Below are 25,066 nucleotides of genomic sequence, written 5' to 3'. Positions count from 1 at the left end.
CCAACACACGCCAGGTATGATTCACCTGGTCTTTAGAAGATATCTACTCTCACACAAAAAGAGTATAAGAAAGCAATCATCCATTTTAAATGTCGTTATCTATATCCATAGTATAGTATCACATACTCCACATGATTAGAGACTTTGGTAAGTACATGTACTCTTCTGTTCAGATGCTTATGGATATTCTCTAGTTTAGAGAACAATTATTATTCATGATGGTAAGTTGTCGATTTGTACAATTTTCAATATTAAATGTATTTTTGTAAAAATTGTTGGCATATATTCTGTACTTTGGTCTATAACTACTAGTTAATAAATTGTTCTACATAATTTGGAAGGATATGGTCGCTATGTGATCAAATCTAAATTAAATATTGTATTTATATGGTTTCATTCTTAACGTGTGGGCAACTTATCTTATATATTCATGTATATTTACTACTTTTACTGTGGTTTCTTATAGACTCTACAGTTCTCTTCAGAACACAACAGTCTCCTCTTTCCTGATTATAGACTCCCAAAATGATTCCTGATTATCTTACCACTTTGGGATCTATGTATTACTTGACAGGTAAGTAAATACATTAATTTACAGGCAAGTAATTATATATTTATCAGAAATCACAAGATATACAATTGAAGTTAACCAAAGGATGTTCATGATATTTTAACAAAGTGCAAATAATTATTTATGTCCAGTGATTAGGCACATATATGATAGTCAATAACAAATTCTGCACAATAAGAATGATTTAATTGGATTATCTAAAAACAAAGAAAAATTTGTACAAAAAATAAATTAGTTTTATCATTATCCTAAAATAAAATTCACAAAGTATCTACAAAAGATCTACAATGTATGGCTTCATCTCGCTTGTCTCAATTTGATCGGGATGATGTCGTCTTTTATGCTTCTTAAGCTGAGATGAAGACGTGTAACTCTTTACACACAAATTACATTTAAACTGTTTAATCCCAGTGTGTTGTTGCATGTGATACTTCAAATGTACCGACTGGAGGAATGTTCTACCACAGCACATACAAAGAAACTTTCTGCCACCATGTTTCTTTTGGTGGTACATATAAGTGTCATATGTTTTAAACTGCTTATTACATTCGGCACATGAATACGCACAAGAATCTGAATGCACAGCTACATGTTTTTTAAGACCCCATTGAGTGGGAAATGATTTGTTGCAACCGTTATGACTACAATGATATCTGAAACAATAAAACGAAAAATTAACGGTAGCTAGCAAAAGGTATACCTATTTATTATTTGAAGACTAGGCTGTACACCATCATAAACTCAAAAGAGTTTATATTAATTTTTTATAATTTTCAAAGTATCCTATACTCGATGATAAATCAAACAAATGCTGATAGTAAAAAAACGAAATATTTCTTTTATATATATATATATATATATATATATATATATATATATATATATATATATATGGGTGGAGTGTTTCCTCTGCCCATGTGTGTTTATTTCATTAAATTTAAATATATTTTATGCTTATACAATGTATAGCATAAATAAAGAAATCACCAGTCTCAAAGAAAAGGTAACATTAATCGAAAATAGCAATTCACAGACAACAGCCAATTCAGCTTTTTATGAAGTACAACAAGATATAGATAGAGCTCAAAATCTTATGATTTAAAAAATTCCTGAATATAACTCTAATGTTTTAGCTGATCACATTACCCATGACAAATCTCAGGAAATCTCAGGTGTGTGAGGTCTTTCGTTTACTTGGCTTACAGCAAGAAGAATCCACCATATCACATGTTATCCGAGTTGGCAAAGTGTCCAGTTACAATCAAGCTAAACCAGTCAAAGTTATATGCAATGCTAACACGGTGAAATTGGTTCGTAAGTCTAGTAATAAGCTTCGAAATACAGTTTATAGAATATCAAAGGATCAAACTAAGATGGAACAAGACGCTTACAAGGCAGCTAAAAAGGAACTAGAGGAAAGAAAATCTGCTCGCGACGAAAATTTATGCATTAGATATCGCAGTGGTGTTCCTACAGTTTGTGAAGTTAAACTACAAAAAAACTAGTATCGTTCCCATTAACAGTTTTTTATAAAAATGTTGGAGGCATTCATACAAAGATTTTCGAAGATCCTGAAAAGTATTTCCTGCTGCTTGTACAATATAATTATTTTAGTGGAGAGTAACTTGAATGATAACATAACTGATTGTGAAATTAAATGTGATGGTTTTCGTATCTACAGATGTGATAGATCCCAGAGAACCAGTGCAAAGTTAAGTGGCGGTGGTGTACTAGTGTTTGTCAACAACAAGCTAAAATCACAAACTATTAGTATTCGTGAAGATCTTCTTCCAAACTGTGTATTCACCAAATAACAACAACCTTTACATACCTATCCATCCATTAAATAGCAACTTTAGTACAAATATTTGTCCTTCTAAGATTACCATCACTGATATTTTTAATGGCATAAACGAGCTGCCCAATAAGCTTACTGCTGGTCCAGATGGTGTACCTCATACACAGATTTTTCCAAAGCATTTGATCGTGTAGATCACCAAATATTTTTGGGCAACTTAATTAATGTAGGCTTTCATGGCAGGTTTGTTGAATGGATTAAAACATCTACATCTGGGAGAAGTCAAAGAGTCCAGATAGGTTGTCATCTATCTGACAGTATCACAGTAACATCTGGAGTTCCTCAAGGAGGCCACACTTCTCCACTTCTTTTTAATATCTTCGTTAACGACATCACTTCCTGTTTCCTAAATAGCAAATGTCTAATGTTGGCATATAACTTGAAATTTTGGAAAGTTATAGACAGTTTAAAAGATCAAGCCTTGCTACAAGATGACATAGACAGACTACAAAATTGGTGCAATCAGAACAAACTCCACTTAAATGTAAAAAAATGTTGTTTTATAAGTTTTTCTCGTAAAGTCAATAGAATTGGAACAAGCTATACTATTAATAATCAGCCATTGAATTATGTCTCTTTTATGCGGGATTTGGGTGTTATTTTCGATGAGAAGCTTACTTTCTGTGACCACATAAACTCTATTTCAATAAAGGCATCTAAACTTCTTGGTTTCGTTACTAGGAATTGTGAGTATTTCTCCATTTATTCAACAAGATTAGTGTACTGTTGCTTAGTTAGAACTATTTTGGAATACTGTTCAGTTATTTGGTCACCCTATTTTCAGAACAATATTGATACCATAGAAAGAGTCCAGCATAAATTTTTGAGATACTGTGCTTACCACGTCCACACTACTATTGAAAATCATGATTATTTCCATATCGAACAACAATTATCTTTATCCTCACTCAAGAACCGTTGTGACATGGCAGGAGCTATATTTATATATAAGATCATACATGGATTTATTGATTGTCCAAACCTGTTAAGTCAGATTAACTTTAATGTTCCCCATCAAGCTCTACGGTACCACAATGTTTTCAATATTCCTTTCCACAGAACAACCTATGGTATTCACAACCCATTGGATAGATACATGGGGCTATTAAATGATCGCAATTTTGATATTTTCAATATAACTTTAACTCAGTTTAAAAGATCTCTTGCTTTATGTATATTGGGATGGTTGAATTTTGTTCTTGTTATACTTTGTTTTTTTTTAGTATGTAAGATTTTTATTCTCATTTTTTTAAAACTTTTTAATATCGATTTTATATTATAAGTAATTTCAAGTTTTGAATCCTAACTGTGATATTGTATACTTATTGTAATTTAAACTGTTAATGGGGTTATCCCGTGTATTAAATAAATAAATAAATGTATTAAATAAAGTAATCACTGGTCATGAAATGACATTTTTCACATTTGGTCCCAGTAAACATAGCCCTGAAATAAGAGGTCAATTAAGTTTCACAGAAGGAAATATTACATTGGCAGTGTTGCAATGTTCTTATAATGTATATGTTATATGCTTCAAATACAAAGAGAGAAAGCTTTTAAAATGTACATTTTTATTATATGATTTTATGGATTCTGCAATTTTATAACTTATATAAAACTTAAATAAATTATTATCTGTTTCTTTTGATATTAATTGGAATTAATTATTAGAATTTTTTTTGGGCAATTGCCCTTTAATAGTTTAGCGGATAGATTTGGCAATAGAGTCAGAACCCTCAAACCACCAGTTGCTAGATTGCAACAGATGTCTTTTTAATTTTATTATTTATACTGACATTTTACTATTTACTTTTAAAAACTGTTTTAAAACTATTTACTTTTTCTTTTTTTGGTAATACTAAAGAATTAATTTTTAAATATCATATACCTTTTGATTGCATATGTTTCATTTGTATTCATTTATAATTTTATAGTTTTAAAACTATTTACTTTTTCTTTTTTTGGTAATACTAAAGTATTAATTTTTAAATATCTTATACCTTTTGATTGCATATGTTTCATTTATATTCATTTATAATGTAAATTTCAACATTGCCAAACAACAATGTTTCATTCCTTCAAACTCATTTGAGGCTATCTTCACTGGGACCAAATGTGAAAAATGTCTGCTTACCTTATTTTATAATGTAACTTAATGTGAGCCCCCAAAGTTCCTGCCTTATTGTAACTCTTCCTACAATAAGGGCATTGGTATCTGTGAAACTGCATAAAATGATTAAGAAAAGAATCAGAAGTATATAAAGTTTCACTCTCAGTACAAATATTACAAGGGAATTGTCCAGAATGTAAAGACATGTGAGAAACAAATCCAGTTTCAAAATTTACAAAATATGCTTTGGGACATACAGGACAAGCAAACTGGACTTTGATTTTCCTTCTAGTTGCTGTTTGGGGTTGCTTAATATCAGAAGGCAGAGATGTTTTAATTGTCTTAATAGTGGTGGCATTTTGTATATTCGTAGATGTATCTGGAATTGTTTCTAAACTATCAACTAAAAAATTCATATTTTCCATCTCTACCTCCTGTTGATCATATTCTACTAAATTTTGTTCTGTTAATTCCTGATCTCCAGAAACATTATACTTAATGGCTTCTAAATGTATCTCAGTTGATTCAAGAAAGGATTTTGAGTCATCATCACTATTAAGCGGTTCGCAATATAATTCAATTTCGTCTGTGTTACCTTCAGTATCAACCACTTGAGTTTCATAATCATTTTCTTCATAATCATATTCATCTTCATTTACTGATGCCAATGAAGATTTTTCATTAAGTAACTGAAGATTATTTTCTCTAAATTGTAGAATAAAATTGTATGCTATCCTTATAGTTCTGAAGCATGGTACACAAACTCCATGAGGTAAATCATCATTTAAATCAATCTAAAAAAAAGGTTACTATTTAATTCAATTAATACACAATCTATATGCTAAACTAAACATGTCTTATAAACTGCATTGCAATCACTATTAAACAATATAAAAGGAAATATCTGAGCCAGCTGGTCATTGCATCACCAAGATGCTCTTCATTGAAGAAATAATGTTGGGCACTCTTCTGTGATGCATATTTACACACAAGGCTTGTTGTTTATAGATTTTTACAATTGATCAGTAGGTGGCATTACTTAGTATATTTGTGAACATTCTTATATGTTTCTTATAGCGAAGTTAGTGACAACTCAGACTATGTTGTTGATGGTGTACATTTGCAATACAATACATATGCAATACAAATGAAGCAAGTTAATACAAAAATGGAACTTATTGGATGATTTTTATGATTTTATAAAGGGCATTGCTCAAGAACAGTGCATAAAATAACTTCATGCAACTTTTGGTGATAAAGCACCTTGGGAGAAGAGTGTTTACAAATTATTTAAAGAATTTCGTCAAGGTCATGTGTCTCTTAGTGACGAATGTTGTGATGATTGACCAAAATCGGTTGTCAGTCTAGAAAACATTGGTACTTTGCACAACAAAGGCCAATATAAATGTGTCTCTTGGCATATCGCAGACTACAATACAATCGATTTTGCAAAAACATTTAGATGTGAAAAAGGCATATAATTTAACATAAGCACAAAAACATCTTTTGTTGATTGATGTCAGGAAATGGCAAACAATAATTCAATTAAGGACTGTATTAATTAAATACAACATCCAACCCCCACAAAGTTGTAGTCCATATCCATGGTTCACAGAAGTTGTACATCATGCTTGTTTGAATAAATAAAGCATAAATGGATCTTAATAAAGTCCTAGATCAGTAGCAATCTTTAACTATCTCCTCTCTGTATTTAATCTCAACTATCCAGGTAGTGCTAACAGTTTTAGACGTAAATGTATGCAAATATAACTTGTTCCCAAACTATGTATCTTACCTTAAACTTATAAGTTTTTTTAAGAAAGAAATTTAAGGAGAAATTAACTGTGGATTTAGAGGCAACATTTTAAACTGGAGAAATTTTAAATGGGTTCTATGATTTAACCTATTACTGTTGAGTGTGATAAGAGAAATAAGAATGGATGATACACATATTCCTCACTTGTGAAGAGAATGCTGATCTGAGTTTCTTGGACAAAATAAAACAATAAATCTCTCCAACTCTGATCAATACATTCTTCAGTAAATTACCTCTTATATTCATTATCTGATGATTGCAGTGTCCTAAAAGCTTTAGGCCAAACACAATAGTATTATTGTTTATCAGAAACACATAAGATCAAATGGTTTGATACAATAATTAAGTATAGGGGATTGAAAAGAAAATATACCAGTACAATATAAATACACATATTTGTTCAAAACGTTATATTGCCTCTTAAGTGCATGTTTTGCATGAATTTGTTCAAATTTGTTTAAGTTATTATAAAAGTGCAGCCAAAGCCATCAATACCATGAAGAAGTGCATGTTTTGCATTGAATCATATCATATTCTACAATTCCATGTAGAATTATAAAAATTACTTTTAAATTTCTTACCTCTATAGAAGTGCAGTAAGTAATCATAGTAGCAATATCTACATCACAATTTGCAATTGGCCCTTCCAAAGGATACAGTCTTTCAACGTCGTCTAAACACACACGACATTTATATAAAGTAACAAAATTTCCTTGTTTTATTTTATTCATATTAGTTAATCATATGATATAATACAATAATATTATCACATTCGATATTTAGCTCAATGTTTGACTTATTTTATTCATATTCAATAACAATTATGTATATTTTAAATGTCACTTATCACTATTGTAAAAATGTCACAAATAAATAATGAGAATTGACATTTGACATTTAATCCATATTTATATTTTAACTCTGTTTAATATAAGTCTGGTAAGAGTAATAGATATATTATTTGAACATTTAAGTTTATGATGTTGGTTTTTCTGAAAAATTATAAAATAACCTTCAATTTCATGTTGCAATTGTCTGTCATATTTGACGTCCTAATATTTTGTTTTTAAAAATATATCTGCGTCACAGGTGAAAATACCAATTAAATAGTTAATTAAATTCGACAATTTGGTTAGAAGGCATATACTTGGAGGTAGTTTAAAAAGAAATTTGTCACAAGTGAAAGTTCCATTCCGAACAGTGAATGTTGTTAAATTAAATAACAATGGAGGAAGATATACTTACAACTTTAAAACTTCTAATTATAGGCGAGAGTGGTGTTGGAAAATCAAGCCTCCTTCTTAGATTCACTGAGGATAATTTTGATCCTGAACAAACATTGACTATCGGTGTAGATTTTAAAACCAAGAGACTTACAATTGATGGCAACACAGTCAAACTAGCTATATGGGATACTGCTGGTCAGGAAAGATTTCGAACTTTGACTCCCTCATATTATAGGGATGCTCAGGGTGCAATTTTAGTGTTTGATGTTAGTAGTTATGCTTCCTTCTCAAAACTAGAAATGTGGTTGAGTGAACTGGAAACATATTCCACAAAAAGTAATATTGTAAAAATGATAGTCGGAAACAAAATAGATGTGGTAAGATTACGATATTTATATACTGATAATTATATAGGCGGCAAGATTCCTTTCTAGCTTTCCTTTGTAAGCCAATGCCTTCTTACTTGTAATCTATTTTCAGATCAAGTGTTTTGAAGATAACTTTATTTGTTTTCTATTTCTGCTGTATTACATATTTTCTTCTAGGATGCATTATTCCTTTTACTCTTTTATTTCTCACTTGCTTATTGAGCATAATATTCACATTTCCCCTTATTGTATCATTAGCCCATGTGTTCACTTATCAGCTTTTGTTTAAATTTTTTTTATACTTGTATAGACTCAATTAAACTTTGCTCTATGATAATCTTTGTTTCTAATAATAGGTTGTTGTTATTCAGTATCCATAGATTTAAACACATACCTTTTAAAAATATATAACACTTAAATGTTCTGTTGTGTTGTTTTTATATACCTTTTTTGAAATAATGTAAATAAATCTCATTGTATTTCATCATATAGGTATATTTGCCCTTCCATTGATTAATTTTTTGGTTTCCCAAATTCAATTTCATATAATAAACAGGTTTGTCATTTTGTTTTTTATCTTTACAATTTATCTAGTTTTCTTTGTATTTTTATAATATAGTTCTCTGGTGTAGCATTCTTGTTTCCCCTTCATAATTTTGTTTAATTAGTTACTGGTATACATGTATACTAGGATATTGTATTCCAGAGATTCATCTTTAATTTTTTATTTCTGAATACTGTCTGACAAAATGTGTCTGAAATTCCAGTTGCTTCTTTTTGAATCTCTCTTTTCATGTGAATCTGTCCTGAGATCATTATACCTTTAATTGCAGTGTTATTATTGTATTTCTTCTGTAATAGGTTAGATCTTTTCTATCTTAATGGTGGATCTCAATGTTGTTTTATTTATATAGTGTGTCTTGTGATTTATACTCTGAACTGAAACTTATTTATTTAATAAAAATGTGTATGATCAATGGCACACATGAAATACGTGCACACTCTCAGCACAGACACAGAACATGTTAATAGAATAAATATCAAAAACTTAATCATATAAGTAATTTAGTTTTACAATTAAAATGGACTATTCTATAGCCACTCAAATAAATACATGCCTGACATCCATCTTAGTGCTTGAGATAAAAATTACTGTGTGTATAGTAGGTTCTATGGAGAGGAACATAAAAAGTTTGGTTTAATTGTGTTCTAAATGCATACCAACCTGCTCAAGTAGCTGAGGACACAAGACTGTAGAATTAATTCTGCCATAGAACATCTTTAATTAATTGTTGGTCATAAAATGAGGGAATACAAGTTGGATTTCATTTGATCATAATTTACTTGATTTAATTCAAATGGTATACCTGTTTTGTGTGCTATATATATTTTAAGAACTTGTGTTGGACTGTCTGGTTTTTTGATATGTAAATATTACAAGATGGAGACCATACACAAGAACAATACTCTAGATGAGGTCTAACTAAAGAACTCTTAAAGTTTAGAGTCTAAATTAATTCCCAGATCATGAATTTCAGTAACTCAGTCATAGTGACCTGGATAATTGTATATAGTTTCAAAATTTCACCTTTAAGTATTCATAATAAACTCTACATGATATAGTTCTTTGAGATCAGGTTGTTAAGTAGCTTTTTAAAAATATACAGGGTGTTTCATTAAAAATAAAGATGATGGACTTGTGTGAATCACACTGTATATTTAAATTTATGTTTAAAAAGCGCACATTTAAATTTAAAGTGGATGGGTCTCAGCGTTTTTATAATTTTTAAATTAAGGCCCCATCGATCGTATTCCATAAGTGATTTCCATACTGTATAATTTTAAAATTGCACCCTTCATTATTGATAATAGACCCCACATAATATAGTTCTTTGAGATTAAGCTTTTGAGAAACTTTTAAAAATATAAAAATATATGGGGTGTCTCATTAAAAATAAAGGTTATGGACTATGCTAGACTTGTGTGAATCACCTTGTACATTTAAATTTAAGTTTTAAGCACACATTTATATTTAAAAGTTGACTTGTCTCAGTATTTTTATGATTTTTTAAAATAAGAACACAAAAATTTTAATTTTCTTAGGAGATTTCCCACAATGTATAGGTATTGCATATTATATTGTTTAATACAGTTGAACCTCAATTATCTGTCTCTCCATTAACTGTCACCACTGTTAACCCTCAGGGTCTGTACATAAATTGACTACATAAGCAAAAATTCAGTCATCAATTCATTTTACTTGAGAATTATGATAAACCAAACAAAATTCACTGAAATGTTTATGTATGCAACCACCACATTTTATGTAACCAGTTATTGTTTTTATTCAGCAATTCAATCACAATTTAAAAAGTGATAAATGAGTGATGCTTTTGCAGTTCTATTTTTAGAATTGTGAGCTGAAAATAAAAAAGCACAGCATAATTACAGTCAATATGTGTGATTGTGTCACCATTATTTAGTTTGATTTGAACATTGATTGTGTCAAGTAGTCATTGAATCAATTAAGTTTTGAAAAATGGAGTCTTCCACATCTGTAACTCCAAAAAGAAAACGTGTTGTTTTGTCAATTGAAAAAAGATTACAATTAATTGCAGAACTAAAGAGAGGTGTGTCTGCTGTCGCATTGAGCAAAAAGTATGATGTTCTGAGAACAACAATCAATGATTTAAAGAAAAATGCTGAAAAAATTGAAAAGTATTCACTTCGCAAATGGAATCGTTGGATGGCTGGGTGAAACATCGTAATACAATTAAAAAAGCCACAAATGAATCACTCGACATAGCTCTATATTTGTAGTTCATTAAAAAAAAGAAGGTATTCCTTTGTCCAGACCAATTGTTGACGAAAAAGCATTGTTTTTCAACATAAAATTGAACGGCGATCCTTCACTCAGAGGAAGCAGCGATTGGTTGGAACATTTCAAAAATCATCACTGTATACGTGAACTGAAAATTGAAAATTTAAATGCTGCAAGTGTTGAAGTCATTGACGAATGAGTTTCAAGCTATGATCGATGAATATGGTTTGACACGCAATCAAGTGTTCAATGCTTATGAACCTGGTTTAAACTACAAAGCATTGCCAACGAAAACACTTGCCTGTACTGTCTGAAAAATATGCACCCAGATTTAAAATGCAAAAACAACAAATCACAGCAATGATGTGTTCAAATGCAAGTGGTGACCATCCCCTTCTTGTATTATTGATTGGTACAGTAAAAAAACACATTGTTTCAAGGGCATAAATATGAACACGCTTTTCTGCTAACTACTACACACAACATAATGCATAGATGTCCCAAGAAATATTCGCTGAATGGTTCAAAAAGGTCTGTACTGCAAACCAAAATTTGTTTATCTATTTTTCTAACGCCGTGTTTTTTCAAAAAGGTTTTTATACCGGATGTTCGACAATATATGCAATCAAACAATTTGCCACCAAAGGCGATTCTCATTTTGGACAATGCACCTGTCCATCCTGAAGTATGCTGCGAAGTGACGATGGAAATATCACGTGCTCTTTTCTGCCTGCGAATACATGATTTATACAACCAATAGATCAATCGCTCATTGAAACTTTCAGAAGATGATACAGAAAAAAAAAAATTATTTAAAACCTCGTTATGGAAGGGGAATATTCTTTGCAAGAATACTGGAAAGCATACCGTTTAAAACCATAGATCAAGATATGGGAAATATGGAAATACGTGCTTGGCGGAGGAATGCGATGGATAGGGACGACTGGAAAAAATTCTTGGGGTGGCTAGGCCCACACAGGGTTGTAAAGCCAAAATGATGATGATGATACCCTGTAACGCTGGAACGTGGAATAATTTATGGTCTGAATCAACTGAAGATGAACATGCCCCTGTGACAGCCGAGCGTGATGCGGTAACAAATGAAGTTATGGTTGAATCAACTGTTTTGTTTTCGTTGCCTGAAGATGATATAAGCGAATAGTTAATTTGTGATAAGAACGCAAACGGCTGTCGAATACTGACAGATGATAAAATCATTGAAATGGCAACAGAGGCAGATGAAACAGATTCAGAAGCTGACACAGACTGGGAATTTGACAGTGTCGATGTCGATGATGTTATTTGCGTAAAGAAGCTGCATCGCACATGCAACAATACATTGAGTGTTTTTCTCGACAAGAAGTCAATAAAGTAGATAACATGATTAAGAAATTCAGCCGTTGCAAAATGTGAAGCAAAAGTAAAACAAAGATTTCAGAATATTTTAAACCAAATCGATGCGATTGTACGAACACAAATTCCTCTTATATGGTCAAACAAAACAATCAAAGTTGAGACTTGTACTATGAATTTTTAATTTTTTTTAATGTTCTGTTAACTGTCTTTTCAATGATTCATCATACCCTTGGTCCGGTGCCTAGACGGATAATCGAGGTTTCACGGTATATCCATTTTTATGTCTTATGTGATGTTTATATCAGTTCTTTTGTTCAGGGTTTTTCTTCACTTAGTTTTATTTACAATGAAAATAGTAGTGCTGATATCAAAATAACATATTTTCAAATACAAACACATTAAATTAATAGAAATCTTTATTATAAAGTCTCACCTTATAAAGTTCTTAATATCGCTATAGTTTTTATAATTACTTTTAATTTGTTGTAATAAATATAAAGGTCATTAATACACATATATATTTTTAAGGATAAACGTGAAGTATCTAGGGAAGAAGCTATGAGGTTTGCTAGAAGACATCAAACATTGTATATTGAGGCCAGTGCCAAGACAAAAGATGGGGTACAGTCAGCATTTGAAGAACTAGTTCATCAGGTAGATTTGTTTACTCTTGCTTGCTATTTTAATCCATTAAAAAATATATAAACATTAAATCCTTATTAGATCACCATTCTGATCATATGTACAGATAACACATGCACTAAAACCATTTTTCTATTTTACAAAAATTATGGAAATCCCATTTTATATTCAATATCTAATAATAAAGACAATAAACATAAACTTAAGTTTTAAAATAGATATATAAAAGCAAATATATCACATTGTATTTCATCTTCTTCTGTATAAGTATATAAAAACAAATGTATGTCCCTTTGTCTGTCTGTGTGTGTGTGTGTACTTTGTATATTATTACACCATTCATCTGATCACCATGAAACTTTGGACATTGTAGAGTTTACTTCTACGAATTTTATTTCTGGCATATTATATCTATCCTAGAATAGTTAGTATTCATATATACATTTTTTTTAATTTCAATTCAATGTTAACATATTCACTTCAATGTAAACAATGACATTTCAGTTTATTAGTGATATAGTGTAGGTTATAGAGGTAGTCAATATTGTAAACAATGACATTTTAATTTATTAGTGGTATAAGTTATCAAAAGTGTCCATTTCATTGAGAGAAACATGAATTTTTTTGTGATCATAAGATTAATTGAATTTGAATTGAATTCTTCATAATTTTTTAAATACTTTATTCTTATTTTTCTCATCTGAGCATCTTTGACAGTTTTGCCCCCAAACAGCAATCAATTGATCTAAATCACAAGAAGAAAAAAACGCAAATGGGAAGCAAGATTAGAAGCTGTTTTAATACAAACTGCTAGAGCTAATGCAAAACTATAGAGGTTTGTAAACGGTTTTCATACCCAAACCTGGAGAGGAAAAAGCCAAGTAACCATAAAAGGCCTCTGCTTTCGTAGACAACATGACTGGCAAAATGTTTACATTCAAAAGAGGAATCAGACAAGTTGTGTGTTGTTCCCAAATTTGTTCTAACTGAAGATTACATCAACAACATTAGTTATGGATATGACACTGTGATCATGGTTTAAAGAATCAGATATCTTCAATTCCTTTTAGACAGTGCCCACTACAGAATGTTTCAGTAACAGACCTGGTATAAATATATCAAAGACAAAGCTACTTGTGCTTAGTAAATAAGATGTTAACTCTATTTAACTAATTTTCAACAATTATCTGATGACAAAAGTTAACCATTGTAAATACTTAGGATGCTGGATAAACGACACACTATACTCTGCAATTCTCAGCTGAATCTACAACTGAGAATTAAGTTCCTAAAATTGTATGAGTATCCTGTATTACTATCAGGATTTGACACCTGGATAATGAAAGTTAATATGATGAACAAGTTAGAAGCCTTAAATAGAATAGATCAAGAGATGAAAATCATAAAAAAGAGAAAAATTGAGTACTTATGACATATAACGAGAGGTACCAGATACTCGATGATGCAGTTAATATTAAATGTATTTGGGGAAAGGTGGAATTGGAAAAAATCTCAAGTTCTACACAACATAAATTGGCAGCCTACCATAGCATGTTACATAGGTTAATAGAAACTCCGATCCAAAAAAACAACTTTTAGATAGAATTAAACAGTATTAAGCAAATACACCTACTAATGTTTACGTCTCCTGCATAGCTTATTGAATTTTATTATAGATATATTTACTAGATATTGCTGTAAGCTTTAAATTGTTTAAAAGATAAAATATCTCTTTTTTTTTCAGATAATTCAAACACCAAGCTTGTGGGAATCCTATGCACTAAATAACATTCACCTGAACAACCAGGAGAGAACGAACTCATCAGGTTGCACTAGCTATTGTACTCTAGTCTAATAATGTCGGTTAGAACAAATTTAACATAAAGATATTTAAAACTTATAAAATGTAGGTAGGTTCTTGTGCATATAAATATAGATGTGGTAAATTTGTATCCTGAAAATTACAAGAAAAACAAACTAACCTAAGAAAAATTGGTATAATCATATAATGATCACAATTCCGCATTATTATAATTGAATCGGTGAGTGAGAGAACAGTACATCTCCAAAACTATCATTTTTACATCATGTGTAAAAAACACCATTTAAACAAAAAACTAATGATTTTTTAATATTTTCATACATTGTGAACTTGTAGCTTTAGTGCTTCTTTATTAAAACAAAGTCCAGAAAAAAGATATTTGCAAAAATGTAACGTGTGCATGTACTGTCCATTCACTCAATTACAAAAAAAACACAATTCTGTAACTACGTATATTGGTTTTGTTTAGAATTAGTAGAATTTAGTTATTTAATAACAAATCTTGAATATGTTGCATGTGTGGGTCGATTTCAAATAGGTAAAAAGAAATAAGAATAAGACTTACTCACAATCAATTTATTCAATCACCAACGACCGTAATTATTGATTAAATAAAAATTAAGTGAAAAATGATCTAGTAAAATTAAATTAAATAAATATTACTTACATGCCGATACAAAGATTATAATTAACTGTTTGAGAAAACAGTTAAAAACTGTTATGGTAAACTGGTGACAGGTGCTGATCACGTGCATGTCTCCTAAAGCGCCTCCCGCTGCTCTTAACAAGCATAAGGTTCTCAAAGATATACAAGGAGGGCACAGTAAGAATTAAAAGAGCCTGCAAGAACTCGCATAGCCTTACGTTTCAAACCAGATACTCTCGTCATTCCCGCCCTCAATGCCCCTAGACCAAGATTGAATAAATAATGAATGGCATGATAGATTTCTGAGCACATATATTTAATAGGTTTTTACTCAGTCAATATGGTTGGTCTTTGCTTCCTTAACCCATTTACGGCCAAAGGTGCGTAAACGCAACCTTTATTGTAAATTTTTTTTTGGTCCGAAAATAATTTTTTTAATGTTTTCTTTTTATTGAAGTAACATCTCAATAGATTGAGGTATATAGTATCATTTTTCTTTTGACAAAAATATTACTTTTTAAATATTTTAAGATTATTATAATTTTGCATAATTTAATGATTTATGCACATCTTCATACAAAAAATTTTTCCGATACTAATTATAAACTTAATTCATATTTTGTATTCTATAATAATTATAAAAATATGTTGAAATTTTTATTATTCTAAAAACTTATTCATTCATACTTTAAAAATAAGGTATATAATTGCATGTTTATACGATGGATTCGTATACGCATCTTTGGCCGAAACCATATTATATTTTTTTCGTAGACTAAACAATCTGAAATTACGATCTCGTCAATAGTCAATACACTTCATTCACTATTTATAAAATTGCTGTGTGCTGTAAACGTTATATTTGCTTTTTTATATAATATATAAAAAAGCAATATATTATATTGTCACCAATGTTTGAAATAATTAACTGAAAGTTTGCACAATTTGGAGTTTTTGCAAAAAATCTTTCCATTGACGAGGAAATGGTTCCATATTTCGGGCGACATTCTTGCAAAAAGTTCATCCGTGGAAAACCTGTTAGATTTGGTTTTAAACTATGGTGTTTATGTTCTGATACTGGTTATTTGTTCAAATTTATTCCATATGGCGGAAAAACTGAGAAAACAGATAATAGTTTTAGCTTAGGAACGGCAGTTGTTTTGAATTTACTTTCGATAGTTAAAAACCCACAGCAACATAAGGATTTTTTCGACAACTTCTTTACGTCATATGCTCTTTTTGGACTATTGAAAGAAAAAGGATTCTTTTCAACAGGAACAGTAAGGGAAAATCGCACTGCTAAGTGTCCTCTAGAAGAAAACAAAATTATGAAAAAAAAAGGAAAGAGGTTCATATACATGTGCATTCGATTCCAATTTAGAAGTTTTGGTGACAAGATGGACGAATAATTCAGTAGTGACTGTAATGACAAATACATGTGACGTTTTACCCCTTATGCAAACTAAACGTTATAACCGTAAAGAACACAAAGACATTCTTATCCCTCAGCCTAATTCACCAATATAACCAATACATGGGTGGAGTGGATCTGCATGATAATGGCATTGTGAATTACCGTATTAAAATAAGAGGAAAAAAGTGGTGGTGGCCGTTGTTTACTAACATGATTGACAGTATGGTGATCAATAGTTGGAAAATTTTTAAAATTGCGAATGATTCTAAAATTTCCGAGCTGGAGTTTCGTTCGAGATTGGTTCTTAACTTACTAAAATATAGTGGACATGCAGAGAATAGTGAAGAAACCGCTACATCATTGTCAAACTCAGTATATGGACTTCCATCTAAATTTGCTTTACCAGATGAAACTACATTCGACAATATTGGCCACATTATAAAAAGAGACGATAATAGTGCAAGAAGAAAATGTCGGATGTGCAAAAGTAATACTATTTATTTATGTAAAAAGTGTACAGTGCATCTACACCCCGAATGTTTCGAAAATTTTCATCTTAAAATTTAATTTACAGTTAAGATACAATATGTTCCTTTTTTAAAAATTGTATGCGTATTCGGCCAAAGGTGCGTATACGCACCCACCTGTTTTTCCTTTCATGAGAAAAAAAAAATTCTTTTTGGTTGTAAATTAGTCTTAATGTATGTGTTTTTAATCCAATCTAATAAATCAATTGTCAAATTTCTCTTTGTTGATTGTCTCGGCCCTTAATGGGTTAAGCAGGAGCGCCTATTGGCACAGAACCAGTCTTTGGTGCTTGACTGTATAGACCTAGAACCCCTACGAGAGTCTACGAGTGTGTATGTAGCGTTTGAGCGTCTTAAAACATTTCCTCGATATCCATCTGAATCAGTTCGAGTAGTTATCCTTAAACTTTAACGATACTTGGTAGCAACACGGTTGTTTTACTGTAGTTATAGGAGCCTACAAAGCTACACATATGCAATCATTGTACAAAGCAAGTAACTGCATTCAGCTTTCCGATACGTTTGATATTAAAGATGATAAAAATATACCCCTACCTATTTCTTGTAAGTTTTAGTTTCTTTACAAACATAATATATTATTTTAGGTAAATAAGCTTTTTAATCAATAGGAATGCTGTAATTTTTATATAAAAAGATATTAACACTAGCTTGGATATATGAAACTATAATATTACCTTAAATATATGTCAGAGACGACTAGTCCACACTGTTTTTGTTCAAAAGATTTATAAATTATAATTATTGTAGAATATATATATTTTTTAAAGTTAAAGTATATGTACATGTATGGATATATTTCTTCAGCTGCTATACAGTCATTTTCACATAAATTTCACAAAGGAACCATTTTTTTGTGTTATATTTTTTCACTTTGCTGATGATTTAACTAAAAACATTTAAGCTTTAGATTCCAAACAATTTGATACAAACTACTTGTATCAAATTATTACAAGCTATAGTTTTTAAATGATTATAAAAATTTATAAAAATGATTGATTTTGCTACTGCATACTCAGCGTAAGTCAAAACAAAAATTGATTATTTGGTCAGTATTTTTAAATGCATCGCCTGTATTTTATATCACCATCATCCAATTTGCCATGCCTAGGTATACTTAATAGTTTTGGAGATTTTTTGTAAATTACCTTTTTTTGGTATACCTAACAGATATGACTTTGTGTCTTGAGAAAAGTTGATCACCTTGTATATGTCGTGCTGCATTTTTTGTAGGATAAATTTCAATAATTGAAGATTTTTTGGAGAATCTCTTCAGATCCGACTACATTTTTACTACCTATCTAATTAGATAATCTTTCCGCTCAGTTTCTTGATGCTCTGCAACAAGCTCATCGAAAGTAATTTGGGATTATACTGAATCGAACCCATCATTTCGAAAAGGGCATGTCACACTTTGTTTAAACTTTTTGGTGCCATTTTATTTCTTGAAGCGTTTTACATGTATTCTGTGAAAACATCATATATACAAAAAGTCAACATAAAAGGCAAACAAAAATTGAAGTCTGTTTGAAAATGGCAACAGTCCTGGACTGATGCACCTTTATAATTAGCCGGAAGTTTTAATTAATGGACCCTTGTCCTGGCAGATTTATTAATGTATGATGCACTTTCATAAATAACGTTGCTCAGTGAGATTCTAATAGCAATAAGAGATTATGTTGTACCATACATACTAAAAATATATTGTTTTGGTTGAAATTTCTGTGAAAATGATTGAACATTAAAATTTTATTTATAATATCATTTGTTTTTTTATTATATAATATTACTTTACTTTGTTAATATTGGTTTTTAATAAATATTTATAAATCTGAATATCTCTAATTTTCCTCAAGCAACGTTTTATTTTATTTTGGGGTGTAATACACACCAACTATCTTAACTCCTAGGTTACGAGTGTCACAGGTTACAATGCATCTAATTCAATCCCACACTTGACACTACTTTGCAATATACCCTGTTATTCTGATCAATACCTGTGTCGTCGTAGCCGATCTCAAGCCAGGTTGAGAAAGGAGGAGGGTTAGGTCGTCGGGTTCGCTCCCCGGTACCTGGGAAACAAAAATATAACTTAACAATCCCGATAAAAAGTCTTACATACCGGACGGAAATGAACTCAGCAGCGAAAACGGACAATGAATACATGATGTTGTAATGTGCAGCGTATAACCAAGAAATTTTTACGGAACAAAAACAATGGAAAATTGACATAGTGTTATTTGTAAAATTAAAAAAGTGTCAAGGAAACGAAATAATAGAAGAATATGTTCATTACTAAAGTGGAGTGAATAAAGAGCAAAAAGGGGAATGTCTGTAACAATAAGGAAAAAATATAATATGTCAATATTATATAATAGATATGAGTGAACCAAGCTGCCTTGACGTACGCCAGAGTTTATAGGTTGCAATGATGTTACTACTACCGTATTTTATCTGGAAATATCTGTCTGATTTGAATATCCTATAGTGGAATAAATAAAGAGCAAAAAGGGGAGTGTCTAACAATAAGGAAAAAATATAATATGTCAAGGATTGGACAGCCATAAATAAAAGAATACAATAACAGTATATGCTCCCCTTTTGACAGTAAAGGAGAAGAAAAAGATTAGTTCAAAGAAATTCTACAAGAAATACAGTATATTCCAAAATAAATAGTACTGAACTTGTAGTTATTTTATTGTTTTACGAAATAAATATTGACACTTTATTACATGTTCTAAATCTGCTCCTTCTCGCTCAAGACAGACTTCATACCATTGTCCCAAGTTTCTCGTCATGTTATGGAATAAGCGTGGTTTCAGGTCTCTCCACCCAGACCACGTCACCATCGACGGTATAAACGAACCCTCCTCTGTTCCCAGTAGGAGAAATACATTGGTTAATGATAATTGCAGTAGTGTCCGGTGGCTATAGAGACTGAGACTACGGAAGCCCTGAAGAAGACATCAAAGACGCGGTTCAACCCGGATGACTGTTAACTTTAATATTAAATCTGGTAATAGTATTAATCATAGCTCTGGGTTTAATATATATATATATATATATATATATATATATATATATATATATATATATATATATATATATATATATATATATATATATATATATATATATATATTTTCTTTCTTATAACATACTCCATACATATATTAAACGGAGTCGGAGCCAGCCCACCTCCCTGTTTTAACCCCTTAGTTATCTGGAAGGGATCTGTCAATTGCTTGGACTCATACTTGCACTTATGTGTGAGTCATGGTGGCTTGAACTAATTTTATCAATTTGCTTAGTATATCAAATTCTCATACCACTATAAGAAACCTTCATACAAAACAAACAAATTATATAAACTAAATAGAATTTATTAATTTTAGTTACATATAATTTATATATTAAATTCTTCAATAAATCTTACAGTAGATTGGCATCCAATTAAAATATAAGTCAGAACTTGAGTGATTTTTCAGAAAAGTAATGAGGAATGCAGACTATCAATCTAGGTAACTCATGTATTCAAATCGGCTTGGTCCTTTGTTTCTATCTCTTGATAAATTAAATTAACTGGAGTTACCAAAAGCCACTATCACATTACACTCCTGAAGAAGTTACCTAAATTCTAACACTAGTGTTCTAAAATAGATCGAGCCCGGAACATTATTTAATAATCAATCTCTATACGTGAAAATCAATGCTCTTATATCCCTTCATATATTTGCAATGTGACAAAAAGTTCTAATCATGTCTCATTCTCACTTTTTGGTAACCTCAATAGGACATCCTTTTTCCTCTGTAACAATTTGGCTTTTGTTTGTGAAACTGTTTCACACTCTGGTGCATAACACACATGTAGAATCCCACCATAAAAAGATGTAGCATCTAATAGCCTTTTTGCTATCCTTGCTGACTGTATTCTGCTATACTCAATATGGTAACATTCAGTAAAGGGAACATTGTTTGTATCTTCTACTACAGCTATAGATGCCACTCTTCCATACCTGAGACATCTAGTTTTTAACTCATGATGTAATTTGAGTGAAGGTACACCATAGATGTAGAGATGTTGGGATTCCTGGTTAATTGTGTACACCTACAATGATATTTAATTCAATTAATGATTTATGAAACTTATTGCCACCTATTGATTGTTCCAATAAGTTGTGCAGGCTAAGCAAACAATATATGAAGAGAAATATTTACAAATACTTATATTAGTTCATATCAAAGATGAAGTTAATAAGATTTTATTACAGACTGCTTTATTAACTGTGATTTTTTTTTGGTGATTATAAAAGACTGCTGATTTTGACTGTCGCATGTGATCTAATCAATCAATACAGTCACTCATTAAATTTTAAAAAATGGCGCGGGGGCCGACGGAAGTGAATACTCCTTCCTATATGAAAATTACTAAGTTCTCGGGAAGAACCGCGTTAAAAAATCGACGTTTCGGCACCCATTTTGGATCCATTATCAAGAGTGATACGGTTCAGTTCGAGTTCGGGGTCTCAATCTGCCTACTCCTTCACTCGTGATGTACCAATATCGTGTTCTGTATAAATACAAGAACATTCAAACGGCACTGAGGTCTCAATCTGCCTACTTCTCAGTGTCGAGTGACGAACGGTCTTATTCTGTGTGGCTGCTTTTATACTCTCAGTATGCGCGGGAACGGTATGCGCTGACGTGGCCTGAGCGGTGTGGGCGGGAGGTTGCTGAAGAACGGGTCGTCATGTTGCCGGTAGTCGTTTGGCGTCATCGCGCGTATTTAAGCTGCTAGGCCGTATTTCAATTTCGATAGTTTCACCAATGATTCTTGATTTTAAGGAGCGAATGGGGGCAATGGTTTTTGCTTTTTCGAAATCTATTTTGTGGCCTCTCAATATCATGTTGGGCTAGGGCTGAAGTAGTATCGGAATGTTTGACTGATATAGAATGTTCGTAAATATGGTTATGGATTGGTCGATTTGTCTGTCCTATGTATGTACGTGGGCAACTGGAACAAGGTATCTCATAGACACCATGGTTTTCATTGGGGATTTGGTCTTTTACGGATCTGACGAGATTGGACAACTTGGAGTGAGTAGTGAAGATGGTTTTGATGTTTAGAGGAAGAAGAGTTCTACTGATCTTGTCAGTGACACCTTTAATAAAAGGTAGAAAGATTTTGGGTTGATCCAGCGGCAAGGTTTCTTTTTTGGATGGAATGGGGTTTAGATGTTTTTGAATGAAGATTTGTCTGTCAGTAACTCCTATGAACAAGAAAAATGTCTAGATAGATAAAAATATAAGTTGCAATTTCTCCTACCTAAATCCATACAGTAACCTATATGCAACATGTCATATCTGGTCAGTTTGTATAGTACAATCATAGGGTATGGATGCTTGTAGACTGAGAGTTGTTTGTGAAAGAAATAGAATATTTCTGTAAGTTTCAGAAGTTATTATGTACATATTAAATGATAATATGGGATTATACTATCTAAAGTAATACAATTCTAAACAAAAACACTAACAACTTAAAAGAAAATATAGTTTTTATAATTTCTTCTAGATGGGAGCATTTGCAAGTAGCCAATAACAAATCGCAATAAACTGATACAAGCATTTATTGTCTCAATTGTATAGTACTAATGTCTGGGAGAACTTGGCATATGCTTGCAATGACTCGCAAAAAGTTAGTTGTAAATAGAAATGACTAAAGACACTCAACTAGTAACTGAAATGATAAACTGTTATAAAATTTATAGATATAAATTATATTATAAATAGACACCTAAATTTATAAAATATGACTATATTTATAGAATTAAATGCACCTCTTCCTGAAGGCAATCATTTGAGTACTATGCTTACAGCAATGTAAAATTGTACAGAGCTGAAGAGTTTGACTTAAAACATTGCTCGAAAGACTAACCGAAACTACTGTGGATAATAAATAATTGTATTATACCAAGTAATTGTGTATCTGAAAAAAACGCAGTTTTCGAATAATAGCAGTTTTGATAAGAATAACTCTGTAAACTATACCTTAGATAATTTAACAAATAAACAAATATTGCTGCAAATTAAGCAAAATTAAAGGGTGGTATCTCTTGTGCCATATGAATGTTGTAGTGATGACGACAAAAATGAACAATGAAAAGATTTTATTCACCTTGACTGCAGTTAATTTTCGTCCTTGTCTGTAGGCCGGCCTGCTCGTACATAATTCCAATTGATTGTGGTGACTTTTATTTAAGCTCATATTGAATATTTATTTTGTTTAAAACAACAAATTATAGAAAACTGTTCAACATTCTGCTGTACCAATATCAATATTTTTCTTTGTTTATGACATAAAACATAGATAATAGCATATATAAATAATATACAAGTAGTATAATATACGATACGATACGAGGGTTAGGTTAGCTTTTAGGTTATGTTTTTATGAAATAAAATAATAAATAACTGTCAAATTAGGATGGAACATGTTGATATTTTTTTACATGTAGCTGATAGACGACGGAACTGACCTCACAGTACTAGCACAGTATAGTAGGTTATCTAGTACCATGGGTTATCTATACTGTGGTACTAGCTACAATGTCCGACGTGAATTTGACAGATGATTAAATACCATTGTGTATAAAGTCAATAATTTAATGTATTGTTTTTGATCAATTAAAAATTTGTTCAATTTTACAAAAATTGAACAAAAAAAATTCAATACATTTTTAATTCAATTAAATAAATAAATTAAAAATTCAATACTACAGAAAAACTACAAAATTCAATAAATAAAATCCATGAATGGACCAAAAAATGGAAAATTAAACTGAATGAGAATAAATCAGTCCATATAAATTTTACCAATAAGAGAATTAATAATATTCCTATTAGAATAAATGATGTCCAAGTGCCTATTGCAACATCAGCAAAGTACTTGGGGATCACTCTTGATGCGAAACTTCGCTGGAAAGCTCACGTGAAGAAGAAAAGAGAAGAACTAGGCATCCGGTACAAGAAAATGTATTGGTTAATGGGAAGACATTCCTCTTTATCCATAAATAATAAACTCCTAATCTATAAACAAATACTGAGACCAGTATGGACCTATGGCTGCCAACTCTGGGGCTGTGCCAAGCCTAGTAACATCAAAGTAATCCAGATATTCCAGAATAAAGTACTGAGGAACATCGTAGATGCGCCTTGGTACGTTAGGAACAACGACCTTCACCGGGACCTCAAGATGGAAGACGTCAATCAGATAATCAAGAAATTTGCAGGGAGCCATGAACAACGACCCAACGACTCCTTCATCATGTAAACGTCGGGGCTATCCAGCTCCTCGACAATACGAACCTAGAAAGAAGGCTCAAAAGAACAAAGCCTTTTGAACTGGTATAATGAGTGAGTGAAAAGCAGAGTAAAGTGTTGTGCGAGTATGCATGCTAAATTTAATGCTAGTTATTAGAATTAATAGGAAAGGTACTAGTGAATAGACACCTAATTTTAAGATTTCATTAGTAAGTTAAGTTAGAAACAAATTGATAATTGGTCTTACTGACCAGATTTTAATGTAAGTACACTTCTGTGTCTTTAGTAAAAAAAAAAATTAATATTTTGCATGCAGTCACATCAGTGGCGTGCGATGAGCACCTACGTACCTGTAAAATATATTATATGTTTATGTTACAAAAATTCGCTCAAGATTTCAAAGTTGGACGATCACTTCGGGAAAACAAATCATTTTGTCATTTATTTGATCTCGAAGCTATAAAATGTTTAATATAAATCATTTACACGTATGTTTTGCCAAAGTAAAAGTTGGATTACGTTCTTCAAAGTTTATTTGTTTGTAATTCAAG

The 25,066-nt window shown here is 31.2% G+C and overlaps 3 protein-coding genes across 3 annotated transcripts; 1 reads left to right on the top strand and 2 right to left on the bottom strand.

The window, feature by feature from the left end:
- Nucleotides 1–735: 735 nt before the first annotated feature.
- Nucleotides 736–7,223, bottom strand: LOC140441749 (uncharacterized). The gene is made up of 3 exons (XM_072532649.1): nucleotides 6,937–7,223; nucleotides 4,564–5,333; nucleotides 736–1,224 (listed from the first exon to the last, which is right to left on the bottom strand). The coding sequence occupies exons 1-3, from the start codon at nucleotides 7,084–7,086 to the stop codon at nucleotides 843–845; spliced, it is 1,302 nt and encodes a 433-aa protein (XP_072388750.1). The 5' UTR covers nucleotides 7,087–7,223; the 3' UTR covers nucleotides 736–842.
- A 139-nt stretch (nucleotides 7,224–7,362) lies between these two features.
- Nucleotides 7,363–19,031, top strand: LOC140441750 (ras-related protein Rab-18-B-like). Its single transcript, XM_072532650.1, has 3 exons — nucleotides 7,363–7,958; nucleotides 12,655–12,780; nucleotides 14,513–19,031. The coding sequence occupies exons 1-3, from the start codon at nucleotides 7,581–7,583 to the stop codon at nucleotides 14,621–14,623; spliced, it is 615 nt and encodes a 204-aa protein (XP_072388751.1). The 5' UTR covers nucleotides 7,363–7,580; the 3' UTR covers nucleotides 14,624–19,031.
- A 1,526-nt stretch (nucleotides 19,032–20,557) lies between these two features.
- On the bottom strand, nucleotides 20,558–23,654 carry LOC140441752 (RNA-binding protein 48). The gene is made up of 2 exons (XM_072532651.1): nucleotides 23,371–23,654; nucleotides 20,558–21,303 (listed from the first exon to the last, which is right to left on the bottom strand). The coding sequence occupies exons 1-2, from the start codon at nucleotides 23,458–23,460 to the stop codon at nucleotides 20,953–20,955; spliced, it is 441 nt and encodes a 146-aa protein (XP_072388752.1). The 5' UTR covers nucleotides 23,461–23,654; the 3' UTR covers nucleotides 20,558–20,952.
- Nucleotides 23,655–25,066: the final 1,412 nt, after the last annotated feature.

The sequence above is a fragment of the Diabrotica undecimpunctata genome, chromosome 5, assembly GCF_040954645.1.
Source record: "Diabrotica undecimpunctata isolate CICGRU chromosome 5, icDiaUnde3, whole genome shotgun sequence".
Lineage (NCBI taxonomy): Eukaryota > Metazoa > Arthropoda > Insecta > Coleoptera > Chrysomelidae > Diabrotica > Diabrotica undecimpunctata.
This window is presented reverse-complemented; position numbering and strand designations above follow the sequence as displayed.

Bases quoted from the DNA above. Each gene is read 5' to 3' on its own strand.
- LOC140441749 (XM_072532649.1), bottom strand. From the start codon at position 7,086: ATGAATAAAATAAAACAAGGAAATTTTGTTACTTTATATAAATGTCGT. The intron at 5,334-6,936 runs GTAAGAAATTTA...CCTTTTTTTTAG, and splicing joins CTTACTGCACTTCTATAGAG to ATTGATTTAAATGATGATTT. The intron at 1,225-4,563 runs GTAAGCAGACAT...TTATTGTTTCAG, and splicing joins AAGTTACATTATAAAATAAG to ATATCATTGTAGTCATAACG.
- LOC140441750 (XM_072532650.1), top strand. From the start codon at position 7,581: ATGGAGGAAGATATACTTACAACTTTAAAACTTCTAATTATAGGCGAG. The intron at 7,959-12,654 runs GTAAGATTACGA...TATATTTTTAAG, and splicing joins TCGGAAACAAAATAGATGTG to GATAAACGTGAAGTATCTAG. The intron at 12,781-14,512 runs GTAGATTTGTTT...TTTTTTTTTCAG, and splicing joins TTGAAGAACTAGTTCATCAG to ATAATTCAAACACCAAGCTT.
- LOC140441752 (XM_072532651.1), bottom strand. From the start codon at position 23,460: ATGAGCTTAAATAAAAGTCACCACAATCAATTGGAATTATGTACGAGC. The intron at 21,304-23,370 runs GTGAATAAAATC...ATATCATTGTAG, and splicing joins GAAAATTAACTGCAGTCAAG to GTGTACACAATTAACCAGGA.